Source organism: Syngnathoides biaculeatus, chromosome 22 (genome assembly GCF_019802595.1).
Source record: "Syngnathoides biaculeatus isolate LvHL_M chromosome 22, ASM1980259v1, whole genome shotgun sequence".
In the NCBI taxonomy this organism is placed as follows: domain Eukaryota; kingdom Metazoa; phylum Chordata; class Actinopteri; order Syngnathiformes; family Syngnathidae; genus Syngnathoides; species Syngnathoides biaculeatus.
Window position 1 is genome coordinate 16,887,132 of NC_084661.1, and position 13,540 is coordinate 16,900,671.

Genomic DNA, 13,540 nt, shown 5'->3' on the forward strand with positions numbered 1-13,540 from the left:
TTTTTTTTTTTTTTAAACACACTGGTCATTTGATTTATCCGTCTACGTTTTCCACTGTAATTTTTACTACGTATTCTCTCCCACCACCGCGGCCTCCACCATAAATGAATGAAGTGCCGTGCGTGAGCGGCCCGCGTCGTCCAGACGGCGCGACAGACGGACTGCCGGGCGGAGAAAGCGTCCCGCGCCAACACCGTCTGACGAGCTAATCCGCTGTGATGTTCCGCAATTAAAACTTCAGAACTTCAACGACAGCGAGCATCGAAACGGGCCTGGGGGGCTTTTTTTTTTAAACCCCTGCCCCTCCCCCCAGCCTGTCCTGACAAAAAAAAAAAAAACATCCTCAATAAAGTGGACGATTTTACGGTAGGTGCTCGGCCACGTGAAAGTTGGCGAGGTGAAGCGAGGTAGTCTGTCCGGCTTTTCACGAGCGTCTAAGTAGGAAGAAAAGATTCCAACGCGTGAATTGCGGGACACTTCAAGACACTCAGCGGAGGTCTTTATCCATCTTGTAAAGTCAATTCAGAGCATATCAATTTACAAATGGCAAACCTGAAAAGTGCGCTCGCCACCTCAAGCAGGCCTTCACGCCACACGGCCACGTTGGCTCATTACGAACGCACGGCGCCGCTCACTGGGCTCGACCTTGAACGGGAACAAACGCCGATACTGACCGACGCAATACATGATTCATGTCCCGCTTCCCTGAACGCTACGCGGGGCCGCTGTGCCGCACATATTAAGAGTCACCTTAATCGCCATGGGGCAAAGGTGAACGGTCACGGAACACCTCGGGATTAGCTTTAGGGAGTCGCTTTCTCCGGCCCTAAAATGAAGAAAATGCCACCCCGCTCAGCACTCAAGACTTTCACCACCATCCTGCGTACGCGTTACTCGATTTTCTGCCACCACGCACATGCCAGTACACGGTCGCTTACATATAGTGAATTCTCGGTTCACGAAGGTCTCCGTTCTTGAACAAATCGGTTTTCGAACGAGATTTTTTTTTGCTTCTGTTTTCAAACGAAAATCGGTACTCCAACGCCGCCGACAAAACCCGGAAATAACATAACGCGCGCGTCCCGACCAGCTGACCCGCAACGCACTTTATTGTAAATTCGAACGCACCGTGAAAAAAAACAAAACGGAAACAACAACGCGCGTTGTTATTTATTGTGTATAACCCAGCCTCTGTAGACAGACGTGTCCCGGTACTTCCATTTACTGGCTGTTTTTTCTTCCGATTGAGGACTATTATCCCCCAATCATGACTTCAAAGAAGTGACACGAGATAAATTCTTTCGGAAAAGAAAAGAACTTCCAGGGGGCGAGTCACCCCCACCACAGATTTGACACAGTAGTTGCGTTTTTCTTGTGAACTTAAAAAACAATTTTTTTTTAATTTTTGTTAATAAAAAAAAAAAAAAAAAGGTTTACATGGCTGGGGGCCGAGTCGCAACAGATACGGCAATACACTCCCAGCCTAGTCTACTCTAATGACAAAGCATACATTTAAAGCAAAAAATAAATATATTTCTTAAAATAATTTTATTACATAAACTATTTAAACTGCGCATGTATTTCTACGATGCAGTTTATTATCAGGAAAAGCTAAAAAAAAATGCTTTAAAAAGCCTAATTTCTTTAGGCTTGGAACGCATTATTACTTTTTCCATTCATTGTAATGGGAAATATCGATTTGATTCTTGAACCGCCTTCTGGAACAGATTGTGGTTGAGAACCGAGGTTGTACTGTACTTAAAAGTGCCGCTAATGACAAAATAATTGTTGCTTTCCTTGACGGTTCTCAGTCTTAATGTTTAAAGATGGAACAGGCGGACCTAAAAATACATTTTGGAAAGAATATTTTAGAAGTTGCCTTCTTTTCTCCTTCAGGATACATTACAGATGAGTGCATATTGGATAGGATTCTGATAATGGTAAAATGAAATAGTAATTTGGATCAATTTGTAGTTGTTTTGAACTTAAGTCTAAAAAAAAGAGAGAAATATCCATGCAAATTGAAACGGGAGAAGGTATAATATTCCCCTATCCAAAATAAGTCTCAGGCACTTCAACGCCCGTTTGAAGCCGTGAATCTGCCCGAACGCAGACGTGGAAATGACTTAAAGGGGGAGGAAAAGCGGGGGAAAAAAGACAGGACAGTTCCTCCGTGAGCACATCCTGCCATTAATTAAAAGCGTGAAGAAAAAAAAAAAAAAAAACTAATGAGGCGGACAAAAATAGAATAGACGCTGCCCTCGCCGTGACTGAAACGCTCCGAAAGGGCCGCTGGAAAAGCAGATTGAAGGAACTGAGAATCGATTTATTGGACATTGCGATGCCGTTTTGGTCAAACTTTCTCAGCCGTACGCAACCTTCGACATGAAAACGCCACCTTGTTGAAGTCGCGTTATCGCCGTTCAATCTTTCGGCGGACGTGACGCGGCGCGAGTCGTCACGGTTGCCGAGGTAACACTACGCCGAATAATATCCGCGTGGGAACGAAACCTTTGGCGCTTTAGAGCCGAACCTCGTCATTAAGAGTCATTTAGATACAGTACACACGCGCTCGTCATCATTACAATAAAGACGCTCAATCAATGTGCCCCGTCGGAGAAATCACCTCATTATCTTTGATGGATGGCCGCCATTTTGAATCCTCAATGTACGTCGGGCCTTGCAGCGACGCATGCTAATGAACATTTATCAACAGATCATACTTGCTAATTGAGTTCAGAGAGCGTCCCGGATAACGATGCCCATCTACGGGCGCGCCTACGCTGGCCGGGAAGAAAGTTGTGTGCTGAAAGATAACGGGAAGGTCACAAGGCTTTGTTATCGGATCAATTTATTAAGGCGATTAGCTCCATTTCAGACACATGATGAATGCGCCATTCGGTCGGCCATCGACGAGCTTTCGATGCGACGCTCGCGCTAGTGTGACAAAGATTTTCCTCAAAGTTTGCCGCCATGCTCCACTACCGCCGCCACCGTTTAGGCGTCACCCATCTGTCTCGTCTACGTGGTCAGATTTGATAGCGCGATGCCGCAAAATGGCTTTGATTGCTCACATATATTATCGCGCAACACCACGCCAAAACTTGCTGCCGTGGCTGCCACTTCCTTCGGGACTGAAACATTACAGCAATTTTAAAATTATTTTCTTACTCAGATTTATGTTCACTGGACTTTTGTCTCTCGCTATTGACTAAAATAAATATCCAAACATATATCTTGATGGTATAAGGCGATATGATCTTACAGACATGGTTTTATAACACTTCTCAGGTTCGTTTTCAAAGCTATTTTGCAAGAATTTGAATTGGTTGATAATGCGTAAAATTAGTAGACGACGTGGATCACCGATCGATAGCATCGATTTATGAAAAAGTATGAAATTGACCATGTTTGGACATCATGAGGTTTCCCGTCCAACAGCAATGCCAGATTTGGAAGCAATTGGAGGAAGAAAAAAAACCAAGACAAAACAAAACCTCCAACTATGTCTTTGAAGTAATGCCAGGAAATGACCAAACGGGCAAAAAAAAAAGGAGAAAATGACCCCGAAAAGGCTGACTGAAAATAAATCCGGCCTCTGGAGCTGAATTTCATCCGTCCCGTGTATTTGCTTTGATGAAACTTGCGTGGTTCCGACTAACGTTTTTTTTTTTTTTGCCACAAAGGGAAGTTGGAAAAATTGAACGGCATTGAAATGTTTTGATGATTCTAGTTTGCAGCGTTTCTTTTAATCAGATAATCAATTTGAATCTCATCTTTGTAAGACTGTCGGGGTCTTAAAGTTCCCTTTAAGTGGTGAAAAAGATATGATAATTTTGCCAAATGCCATGTTTAAGTGACATTTCGCTCAAATACTTTTGCTTGGCAACATTGGCAACGAAGTTAAACGCCAATCATTATTGTAATTTGACCTCAATCGGCGAATGAAGTTGCGGCGGCTGACTGAGCAGGAAGATGATGATGATGAGGACGACTCACTGTAGCGAGCGATTCCGCACAGCAGCAGCAACAGCAGCAAAGAAAAACTTTAACGATCAAACTGGTCTGGCGAGGGAAAACATTTAGCCGACTGGGCGAAACGGACGCACAACTCTTGTCTTACAAAGTTAACAGGAAAGCAAACATGTTGCGCAATCTTCTTTGCGTCCCTGCGAGGATGCTTAAGCCAACGCGTGCTAATTAAGCTCAAGAACAAACAAAGGCGCCAGCTTACCAAAGGGACGCACGGACGGCAAATGAAGACGAGAGGTAATTTTGCACCGAGCGTCACGGCTAACGCTGCCTTGTCGCCCGGGTGGTGAACGGGGGGGGGCGAATTCTGAGTGCGGCGAGCGAGAAAGTACGTAGCACAGTGAGATGTAACGTCAAACTCCGACCTTGTGGCGCTGCGCTTTTAGGGATTTGTGTTTTACGGCGAGTCATCAAACTTTGCTGCCACCTTCAAACCTTTCAGTTTCTGCAAATTCAGCAGACATTGGTCAGGGCGTCAGGACGTCTGAGAGCGGCGAGAACGGTTTGATTTTTCATGTTTCTGAAGCCTCATTTTATAAACTCGACATTCAAATTTGACAGGCTCGTAAATAACACTTCTGTGCGGCGAGTCAAACGCACGAGACATTTATTCCCACTTTTACAGTGACATCAACGACTTGTTCTAACTTCGTGTGACAAGCAGCTCCTGAATAAACCACACAGCTTTTTAGATTTCAACCGGGGTGGCACCGTGCCATGTCGGCATGAATTTAAAAAAAAAAACAAAAAAAAAAAAAAAATGACAAAGCAGCCAAGTGAGAAAAGATGCCGGGACTAACATTGAGAAATTAGCATTTATAATTCATGCGATTGTTTACCGCCTGCTCATCTGATTGCCGCGCCGCCGTTGAGGTCTCGCGTCGATACTATTTGCATGGCGGAATCGGGCGAGGGAGGAGAACAACGTGCAGCTATGCTAACCCACTTTTGACTCCTGTTCCTTAGCAACGTCGGCGTTGGGACTCTAAAAGCCGCAGCGGCGCGCCACTTACTTGTTTTGCATCATGTTCATTATGACCCAGTCTGAGGGGTAGACGTTCTTCCCGATGAGGTCTTTGAACATGATGAAGGTTTCCATGAGGAAGTCCTGCAAAAGAAAGTTGTGCCGTCATCTGGAACGCTCCAGCCAGACTTGAGATTTGGCTTCTGACTACGTACCCTGAAGGCATCTGTGCATGCCCAAACCCGAGTGCATTATATGGAACGGCCGTGTTTTTAGCATTAATTTTGAACAAATTGTTGTTGCACGTTTCAACTGATAGACCTCTAGCAAATAAGTAAATAAATATTTTAGCCACCTCGTTACGTAGGGCGCAGGGTTCAGAGCGAGGGAAAAAGTAGTGCCTTGTCGTCCAGAAAATTCACAAATCTTTATCTTTTACTTAAAAGCTGTACTGAACTCAAATCCAGAGTTTTTCTTGGAGTTTTCAGGTGTTCATTGCCCAAAAAAAATTAGCCGCTATTCTCCAACACTGAAGAGAACTTTTAGTGTCAGCCACCTGTGTAGTATTTGCGGTTGACGACTGGTAGCATTCAGACAATATTTGGACGAGGAGTTTAAAAAAAAAAAAAAAAACGCTGGAAAGTGACCCCAAATTGCCCCCTTCAAACCTAAATGGCAGACCGTCTGCGTCCTTTCAGGCATGGCTTCTCGGGACTTTTTCGGTGAGTCGATTCACGCCTACTGAATTTCATGCTCCTATGTGAATGTTTTTGAAAAATAACAAAAATAAAAAATCCAGCCCTCAAAATAGCCATTTGGCCCAAGAATAACAAGGACAAAAGAAGGCGAGCCGTTTCAAAGCGGTACCGTCTGGGGTGCATCTTTGAGGGATTTGCGGTAGCGTGTTTGGGAAGAAGAGAAAATAACCCCCCAAAAAACTTCTGAGCTGTAGACAGCTTTGAAATGCAGCCATGGCTGCGAGAGGAACAATCAATCTGTGCAACGATTCCAGCTTCCTCGCAGTGATTGTTTGTCTTGCCATCAGCCTCACGGTGGCCCCCCCAGTCAAGGTCACAGAGTTTGCTCGAGTTGTACTGCACAAGTGCTGTAGGTGAGGGTCAACAATTACTACCACGACCAATCAGAATGCAATTTGACTTATTTAGAGTCGCACAAAAATGTCCCATTGAAATATACTTTGTGTAATTTTCGTTTTCATTTTATTTATCTAAAATATAATGTCGTCTTGAAGTAAAAGTTTAATTTGTTCCCTGACCGTGCTTGCAATTAAAAACAGAGTCCAAAATACATGACAAAATTCAAATACAATGAATTTCTTTCTTCAATTGATTGGACATTGTGTTGCTCCTTCTGGTGTGTGTGCTTAGGGCACCTGAGAGAGCTACAGTACAAGGTGATACGTGTCCATTCTTCGCAGGGGAATGCTGTTACGCTAGCTGTCTATATGTGTTGCTCCACCAATTGTATAAAAATATCCATTGCTTAAAGAGTGATGATACAGCAACACAGATGTTCTATCTATACCGTTTCCCGCTATGTGTTAGCGTTGAGCTCGCGGGCAAAGTTATGTAGTTGTTTTGAACACGCAATGTGTAATTATCTTTGCGGAATGTTTATTTTATGTTTTGTGTATCTTCTAGCTCACAAGTCAAAGCCAAAAAAAAAAAAAAAAAGTAGCGGCCTAAACCACAGGTTGATCTGAAAAAAAAAAAAAAAATGTAAGTCATAAATCTCAAGGCAAAACTGTATTAAAAGTACAATACAAATAAACACTGAACATTTAATTCAATTTTGTTAGTGGTCAGGCATACCAAAGATATTTGCATATTTTTACTGCCGTTTTGGGGAAGGTCATTTTGGATACAACAATCTGGTCCTTTTAAAATAATGAGAACTTTGCAGAAAGTCATCCCGACGGGCACTCACCACCACGTCGCTCCTTATTTTGCCAAAGGTGTTGATGAGATGTGCGTAGTGGTAGTCGTCCATCTGCCTCAACGTGGCGGTCATGCTGGCCACGAAGCTCCCCTGCACAACAACAACAACAAGTGTGTGAAGTCAAAAGTCAGAACATTCCGATGGACTCGCACACTCGATTGGGTGGGAGTTTGGAAGCGGGGGCCGTCTCCTTCCCGCGACCGTGCTCGATCTCATTAACCCCCCGGCCACCCCTCGTCTCGACTGATTACAAAGACTTGTGACGTCCCTCGAGGGCCGCCTTAGCAGGTTCAGGTTGGCGACGCTGCAGCGCGTAGATAGGCGGCCGGCCGGAGGGGAGGCGTTCGGATGCCCGTCACGTGCCGGCCAGGATGAAGGCGACGCTTCAATTTGCACTTGAATGCTGACAGGTCTTTTTTCTTTCTTCTTTTTTTTTTTTTTTTTTGTCAGAACTTGAAAAACAACGGACGGATTACAGAGCTTTAAAGAGTGAATCATTTTTAATCGGCTATCAAGAGAGTGATAAAAGAACAGCAGAATTGGAACTATACTCTTGTGATGTCCTGGAAACATCCACCCTGCTTCTTTCTTAAAGCTCGATTGAAGTGTGGACTTCTAAAAAGACACCAGAAGTTGAACGTCACAGACAATTATCATTTCAGTAGCGAGGCACCCTTCCAGAAAGTAATGAGGAGTGAAATTCTGCTGCATGCTTTGAATGGGGGGGGGGGGGGGGAAATTAACATCACCGTTTGGACGAAATGTCAAAATAAAGAATCGAAAACCTGTACGGTAATCCCACTAGATTCAATTCCAAATGTCAAAAAAGGATTAGTTAGGATTTACGTTCGAATGCCTGTACGTGTGCAAATTTTTGGGGAAATTCAGTTCATTCAATTTAGCCAAAATGCCTTTGGAAAACAGATAAATAAAACACTAATGACAGAATGTCCCAGGGAACGCTGAAGAGATTTTAAACAGGCCACAAATGATGCGGCTCACAATTACAAACATCTGAATAATGATTTGCATGATTTGTATTACTGGAGAGAGGGAGAGAGTTTCACGGAGACAATCAAAAGACATTAAGCACAGATAAGAATGTATAATTAAAACCGACAGCGAGATCAAGATGAGCCGCGAGTGATAAAGTCCATTGCACGCGCAGTTTAGGTAACATCTTACGCAGAAGAAGCTGTGCGGCACCACCATTTATATCCTGACACCTCAAAAAAAAAAAAAAAAACTGTTTGGAAATATGACGCCCCCACCCCACCCACTTGGAAGCGCCCATTTTTTGCATTAAACAATGATTCAGTTCGATTGTATTACAAATAAAGAAAGTTGAATACAAACTGAACCTAAAATGAAAAGAATTTGTGAAGGTTGGGGTAAAGGAATGCATCTCATCTAAAGAAGGAATCTTTTCTTCTTCTTTCTTCTTTTCCTTTCGACTTGTCCCGTTAGGGGTCGCCACAACGTGTCCTCTTTTGCCATCTTAGCCTATCTCCTGCATTTTCCTCTCGAACCCCAACTGCCCTCATGTCTTCCCTCACCACATCCACAAACCTTCTCTTTGGTCTTAAAGAAGGAATCTTTTGATCTTACCAAAGCCTCCCATCTCTTGGGTAATTGATCTCATTTGTGCCCATCCATTGTGTCTTGATAAAAAGTCTAATTGAAGGTGTTAAAGAAGCTTTGTCACTGTAGCAAAAGCAGAGAGATGAGCCGTTGGGCCCATCTTATCCATCCATGGTGAGATTGCACAGCAGCATCCCAGGAATATTCGCCGTCACACCTCACATCCCTATTCCGCGCACAACGCCTGAACATCTGGGGCGACATGTGCTCCTGTTCTGCGTTTAGATCTTAATTGCAGCACAGTGACAAGCGTGGGGATATTTTTTTCTTGGCAGCCTTCCTCTTGGAAAAGCGGCTTGTCGGGCCACTCGCTAGCATGCTCGGCGGGTCCCTCACCTCCGTTTAATTTGCCGTCAGGATTTGCCAGCCGATCCAAGCGCCTCGAGCGGCAATTAGGTTTGTTTGGAAGCTGACGAAACAGTGGAGAACCACACAAAACTGGCATAAAATCTGAAGTAAGAATGGCCCGTGCACGCCGCTTAGCTTAAGTGGCTTATGTTCGAGGTCCGGCATCGAGGCTTAGTGCCTTTTACATGCGCTAACCAGGATCCTTATCGTAGGGATGGATTTCCCGCTGAGGAGCAGATACGCGGTAGATACCCTGTTGCCGTTGCAGTGTGCAGCGGGGGGGGGGGGGGGGGGGGGGGGGGACTTGTGAAGAGGACTTTGAAGTTTATTCATAAAGCTAATGTGTGGGGAATTACTGCCTGCCCTTCATGCCGGGCCATACACCCAGGATCTAACAGTTCGGTTCACAAAATCAAGACGCCAACAGCTTGTCATCATCAAACAAGTCTTTGATGGTTGTTGTTTCCCCATCAGAGCCACGCATATTCCCGGCCTCGTCACCAGGAGGAATCTCAATCAGATTCACTTTCGTCACAAGACTATGAGTGATGGTACCTCCAAAAACTGCTGACAAATCCACCTTTTTGCATCAGCGTGCCGTCTAACCTACAGTAACTACGTAACTTACAAACCTAATGACTGGCTTTTAAACGATGAGTGAACGAGCTACGACAAACTGACCGACTAACCCACCACCAACGAAGTGACTTCATCAAATAAACAATAAACCAACGGAACAATTAAAGACCAACCAACTGACTTTGTGAACAAACAACCAACAGACCAAACAACCAACTGACAACTCGACTGACTGACTTACCAATCAAAACAACAAACCAAGAGAACAAACAAAAAAACTGACTGATACATCCAAAAAAAACAAGCAACCATCAGATCGACCCCCTGACCTATGCTAACCAACCAGGTCATCACCAAACAGATGACAAACCAACCAGCTGGCTTACCAATCAAATAATCAAACAACTAATCAACAAATGAACCCAACTGGCAAGCAAATCGACCAACCAACCGACTGACTGATTTTGCAATCAAAGAACCAGCCGGCTTACGAAAACCAACACCTCAAGGGATTTCATTTCCGGCTCAAACGGATCACGAAGACAAAACGCACACTGGCACTGAACACGCTGTACTTTCTCCATCTTCCTCCTCGACCTATCCGTCAACATTCCAAGTCAATCATCTAATGGGCCCGCATCGAGCCTGAGTGTTTATCAAGTTGATTTCTCCCACCGAGCGACAATAAAGCAAAGCTTGAGCGCTGACATTTATCACCGTATCCAGAGGCGCTCGAGATACATCTCGAGCTGGAGGGGGCAAAATAAGGCGGATTGTTAGCAGAAAGAAATGGAAAAAAAAAAATGTGATTAGAAGGAGGAAAAACAATCTGGGTGAAATCACCCCCCCCTAAAAAAAAGGCTGACTTGACCCATAAAAAAAAAAAAAATAATAATAATAAAATTGAGCTTTAATTACACCTGCAGGGAAACGGCATGCAGGTCTCCAGGGAGTCTTCTCACGTAGACAAAACTGACAGTGCAGCAGGAAGAAAAATGAGGACTTGTTCTCCTCCCAAAGCCAAGGCTCGCGGAGAGATATGGATCTGCTTACGCCCAAAAAAATACACTTTCACGCAGAAAAAAACCCCAACAATGAGCCATTAGTTACAAATAGTATGAACGTAGACAAGCCGGTGAAAAACACCATTTGAGGGGGGTCAATTCCAATCCGATCACTTAGCTATAGAATCCCGATGATCTGAGAACATCACTGATCAGGACAGCAAGCTCAGGTTCTTAAACAAGAGTTCTCAAACTTTTGGGGTTTTTAGGTGTACAAATGTTTCCGAAGATCCTCTCATCATCCTTATGACAACAGAATTAACATGCGTAGCCCAAAATGCCATGAGAATTATTTCTTAATTTCAAGAATACCACCTCACATGCCTGTCAGAGCAGTTAAGGTGTTGAAAGCTGAGCTAGTGAGGACTAATTAGTTTACTATGTTTGTTTTACCGACACACTTGTCCCCAAATGTCGGCACGCAAACACACACAAAAACGACACCAAGCATATGGCCCCCTCCGACTGGGGCTCACAAATCCCCATTTGAGAAATATTTCTCGAAAGCAAACACAGCAGCTGAGTTCCTTTCCGTAACAGCTGTGTGTCGAAGCCTGTTGCGAGTATTCATCGTTTGCCAGAGGGCGGAGGTGGCTAAAGATGTTAAGGACCAATCTTCGGCCAGCGGAGCAGATTGTACGGCTGGACTAGGTCAATAACGTGTCGTCGGGTCCCAAATTGTGAAGCTATTTGTTACCGTGCTGCGGTCCGAGAAAGGAAACGCTGCAAATTAGAAATGTGGTCAAGGTTGGCAGACAGCTGACCTTTCGCTAAGCCACGCTAGAGAATAGCTGATTGGCCAATCACGCCGCATGGCACTCAGTGGCATATTTCGGGACTTTTTTACATTATGACAATATATTTAGCTAATTTAAAAAGCATATGTTCAAACAAGAGTCCAGAGTTATGTAGTTGTGTGGTTGTTGGCTAACGAATGCAATCAGTGTGGCGGTGCTGGAACACAAACTAACAGAAACGGCAATATGGCCAAGGGCAATTTTTTGCTTCACAAGCGCACCAGCTTGTTTGTGGTAAAATGAAACAATATGTTCTGCCTCAAAAGATGGTTTGCCGATAAGAACACCAGTGGCAGCGAGTTTGCGGGTGTTCGACAGAATTGGCTCGTGTCCGGGTGTGTGTTGCCGATTCTGGCTCGCTGGTGATTGTCCAGTTCAGACAAGTTCGATTGTGTCGCTCGGTATGCGGCCAATGGTAACGATGCCGGATTGGCACGGCGGACCTCGGAATTTCCCGGAATCTGACATCATATCGGAAGTGGAAACCTGCCAGCCGTGACCAGACTGTGACTACAAGAGAGTCGCCTCCCACACTGCTTTGTATCCAAAGACATTGAGCATTATTTCCAAGTTCCTTGTAGATAAAAACCTTCTCCCTGAGAAGTTCTTTTTCAGAATATTGGATATTTCTCCAGAAAACGCAGACATTGGAAGCCAGTATTAACAATTACAAGCGGAATTCTAAGAAGGTCACAAAATGTTCTAGTCTCTCAATGCTACAGAAGATAGGCAGGCAGAAGCGCGTCGTAAGCAGATTTTCTCTCTGCATAAAAGTGGAGACTCCAGATCTCTTGGCGATCCATCCAGGACACGCCGATCAGCTCGTTCACTCGTGATTCCGCTCCAAACAGACACTCGGGACTGAAAAGCGCCGCGCATGGATGGGCCGGGGAAATCTCGGAGGGCGCGTTTGACTTGAAGCAGAGTGATGCGCGTGGAGCTGCTAAAATACGCTGTCGATGCGCAGACAATGACATTTTTAGCCAGAACGCAACAGCAACTCTGTAAATTACAAAGCAAGTGATCTATAAATCAATTTACAATCGCAGGAGGACAGGAAGGGGGTCCCTTTGACCTTACGGCTGTGGATACACTAGACATGGACGGCGACAAGGACATCGAATAAGAGTCCCCCACCCCTCCCCGAGGGCTTAGGCTCTGAGCTAATGAAATCAATAGTGGAAGAGAGAGAAGTCACTCCAGTGGTTTATCCAGCTGAGAAACAGTTTGCTTACACAAGCACATCGCTGAGCATGAACGAAAAAAAAAAAAAAAAAAAAAAAAAAAAAGAAAACGGCAAAGCTTTTCTTTCCCTTGGGTCCAACAAGTGCATCCCAAGGGGAGGGGGGACAATCCATTACGCAAAATTCCATTAACCCTGAGTGGTTATCGTCCACGTTCTTCAAGGTCAAGCGCTTGGAGGAAATATGAGGCCAGTTCAGAGTCAAACCTGCACCTCGGATCAATAACAATGTAGCTCGGCATTGGGGAAAAAGCTCAGTTTGTATACGTAAAACTCGAACGGTGACGGTCATACAAGAAGAAAGCTGTTGAAACTTTCTAGGACCATGCGAGAAGTGTTTGGTTTGGTTTTGTACTGAACAAAGAATGAAAAAAACAAAAACAAACTCATGATCTTATGACTCAATCTATGAATTCAACAAAAGACAGCAATGAAGTCATGAACCAACAAACCGGTGAACTAACAAACCAACTAAAAAAACTAATAAAACAAAATACAAATGTGCAAAACTAATCCACTAATGAACACACCGTGCACCACCAACCATAAAACCTACAGAACTGACAAACTGATGACCCAACCGATGAGACAACAAAAAAAGAACAACCAATGAACCAACGAAGAAACAAAGCAACCACCAGTGAACTGATGAACGACCCTACGGAGGCGCCGCTGCATTTCTGAAGGTTTTGCTGGCGTTTCTATCTGGACTCCAGACTGGTTTTACTAAAACTCAAAACCCAGAACAAATGCTCATAATGCAGAATGAGTGTGAACTTTCAGCTTTGTCTCTACGTAGCGACCTATGTCAGGATCTTTTTTTCAACATCAAACCATTCACCACTTTGTGTTTGTATTGATTTCTCATTGATTTATTAGTTGTCATCCCAAGAAATATTGAGAAACCTGCTCC

The 13,540-nt window shown here is 44.3% G+C and overlaps 1 protein-coding gene across 1 annotated transcript in view; it reads right to left on the minus strand.

Moving 5' to 3' along the window:
* The window catches only part of dock1 (dedicator of cytokinesis 1), a 90,646-nt gene that overhangs the window by 17,131 nt on the left and 59,975 nt on the right, over positions 1-13,540 (minus strand). The window contains exons 27-28 of the mRNA XM_061809944.1: positions 6,944-7,045; positions 5,046-5,140 (exon numbers count right to left, since the gene is read on the minus strand). Coding sequence (XP_061665928.1) covers positions 5,046-5,140; positions 6,944-7,045 — 197 coding nt within the window. The remainder of the gene's footprint in view (positions 1-5,045; positions 5,141-6,943; positions 7,046-13,540) is intronic.